The sequence below is a fragment of the Aptenodytes forsteri genome, unplaced genomic scaffold (genome assembly GCF_000699145.1).
Source record: "Aptenodytes forsteri isolate BGI_AS27 unplaced genomic scaffold, ASM69914v1 Scaffold485, whole genome shotgun sequence".
Lineage (NCBI taxonomy): Eukaryota > Metazoa > Chordata > Aves > Sphenisciformes > Spheniscidae > Aptenodytes > Aptenodytes forsteri.
In genome coordinates this window covers 291992-293833 of record NW_008795525.1, presented here as the reverse complement: position 1 = coordinate 293833, position 1842 = coordinate 291992, and the positions used below count along the sequence as shown (strand labels likewise).

The 1842-nt window shown below is 68.4% G+C and overlaps 1 protein-coding gene across 1 annotated transcript in view; it reads right to left on the bottom strand.

The window, feature by feature from the left end:
• FAM160A2 (family with sequence similarity 160 member A2) overlaps positions 1 to 1842 on the bottom strand; it is an 18401-nt gene that overhangs the window by 5789 nt on the left and 10770 nt on the right. Inside the window, 4 exon segments of the mRNA XM_009281996.2 lie at positions 17 to 103; positions 170 to 328; positions 1151 to 1582; positions 1585 to 1770. Of these exon segments, the coding sequence (XP_009280271.1) occupies positions 17 to 103; positions 170 to 328; positions 1151 to 1582; positions 1585 to 1770 (864 nt within the window).

Genomic DNA, 1842 nt, shown 5'->3' with positions numbered 1-1842 from the left:
TGGGGAGGTTCCTCACCTTGTGCAGCGCCGGCCCCATGACAGGCACGAGGAACCCGTTGTGGACGTAGTCCACCAGCTGCTTCTGCACAAGGGGGTGGGCGACCTGCAGAGCGGGGGGGGTCAGGGCCACAGCCAGCCCCACGTGGGGCTGGCGGCCCCCGAGCCCTACCTGGATGACGGCGTTGCAGAACTCCAGCGAGTTCATGAAGAGGACGAGGGAGGAGACACCGATCCAGTCCTCGCGGCGCAGGAAGTGCCAGTCGTCCCCCCGCACCTCAATCTTGCGGGGCAGGGAGGAGTACAGGGCACTCAGGCCCGTGGCCAGGACCTGGGGGGACACACAGGCACTCAGCTCCCCCGAGCCACCGGCCCCCGGGGCACCGCCTCCCCCACCAGGAAGCTGCAGCACGAGGCAGCCTGCACAGGGATGGCCGCCACGGTGCCCCCTCAGCCAGGCCCACCCGGGACATCCCACCCAGCGCAGCAGCCTGTACGGACCTGCCGCCAACGCCGGCCCAGCCAGTGTGTGGATGGGACAGGAGCTGCGCTTTGCCGGAGCCAGGGCAGGAAGGAGAGCGGCAGCAGGGCAGGCAGCAGGAGCAAAACTGGTGCAGATGCCTGCAGCACTGCCCCGGCACATGCCATGGAGCCCTGCCACTAGCCCTGCCTGCTCTGCTCCTGCCTGCCCTGGTCCCCTGGCACTAGCCCTGCCTGCTCTGCTCCTGCCTGCCCTGGTACCAGCCCTGCCTGCTCTGCTCCTGCCTCCCAGCTGCCGGAGGCTCTGGGTGTCCAGCCACTGGACCCAACCATCCTCCTCCAAACACCAGTCCCACAGGGAAACCTGCCCTCCTGCATCCCAGTTCAAAGCAGGGGAGCTTTGCTGGGCCCTATGTCCCCTGCTGTCCCCAGGGCACCAGTCCCCTTGTCCCCAGCCTGCTGCCAAGCCTTCCATCTCCAAACCCTCCCTGCTCCACAGCCCAGGCTCCCCAGCCAGAGCAGGACCTTCCTCCAGGGACAGCTGTGGTCCTGCCCCGACAGCCAAACCCAACCCTGCATCGGCAGCAGAGCTCCTGGGGACCAGCCGGGTCCCGGCACCGCTCTGGGGAGGGGGGGCATCGTGCCAGGTCAGCCCGGCCACCCCCAGCCATACCGGACAGAAGTAGGAGTTGTCAGTGATGGACTTGGCCACAGCGTGGTTGCTGGCGGACATCGCCATGATGAGCAGCAGCGCATCCCTGGCCTGCTGCCCCAGGACACCCTCGTGGTGGATGAAGGGGATGAGGAGGGAGAAGATGATGAGGTTGGCGGGGCCCTGGTCCGTGTGGCTGTGGAAGAAGAGCTCCAGGATGGAGGGCTCCTTGGCCACGGAGACACAGAGCTGGTTGAGCAGCAGGACGAGGCTGTTCTCCAGCGGGGCGGAGGTGGGCTCGGCACACAGGCTGAGCAGCCGCAGCAGCGGCGTGAGCACCGACTTGTGCCGCAGCAGGGGCTGCCGGGCCTGGCTGATAAGCATCTCGTAGAGCTTCAGCTGCTCCACCTTGCGCTCCTCGGTGAAGTCGCCCTGCAGGTGCCAGCACAGCAGCCGCTCAGGAACAGGAGCCGCCCCAGCAGGTTCTCCGAGGCCACAAACTCCAGGATGGGCCCCCGGGCTGCCTCCCCCCGTGGCCGGTCCTCCGCCAGCAGGTTCAGCATCTGGTAGGTGTTGTTGCGCACGGCGCTGAGGTCATCGGGGGCCGGCTTGCAGCCGCGCCGCTCCAGGATGCGCAGGACCTGGGGAGGGGGGGCATGGCGGCACTGAGTGCTGGGCGGGGGGGTCCGTGCTGCCGGCCCCGGGCCCCGGCG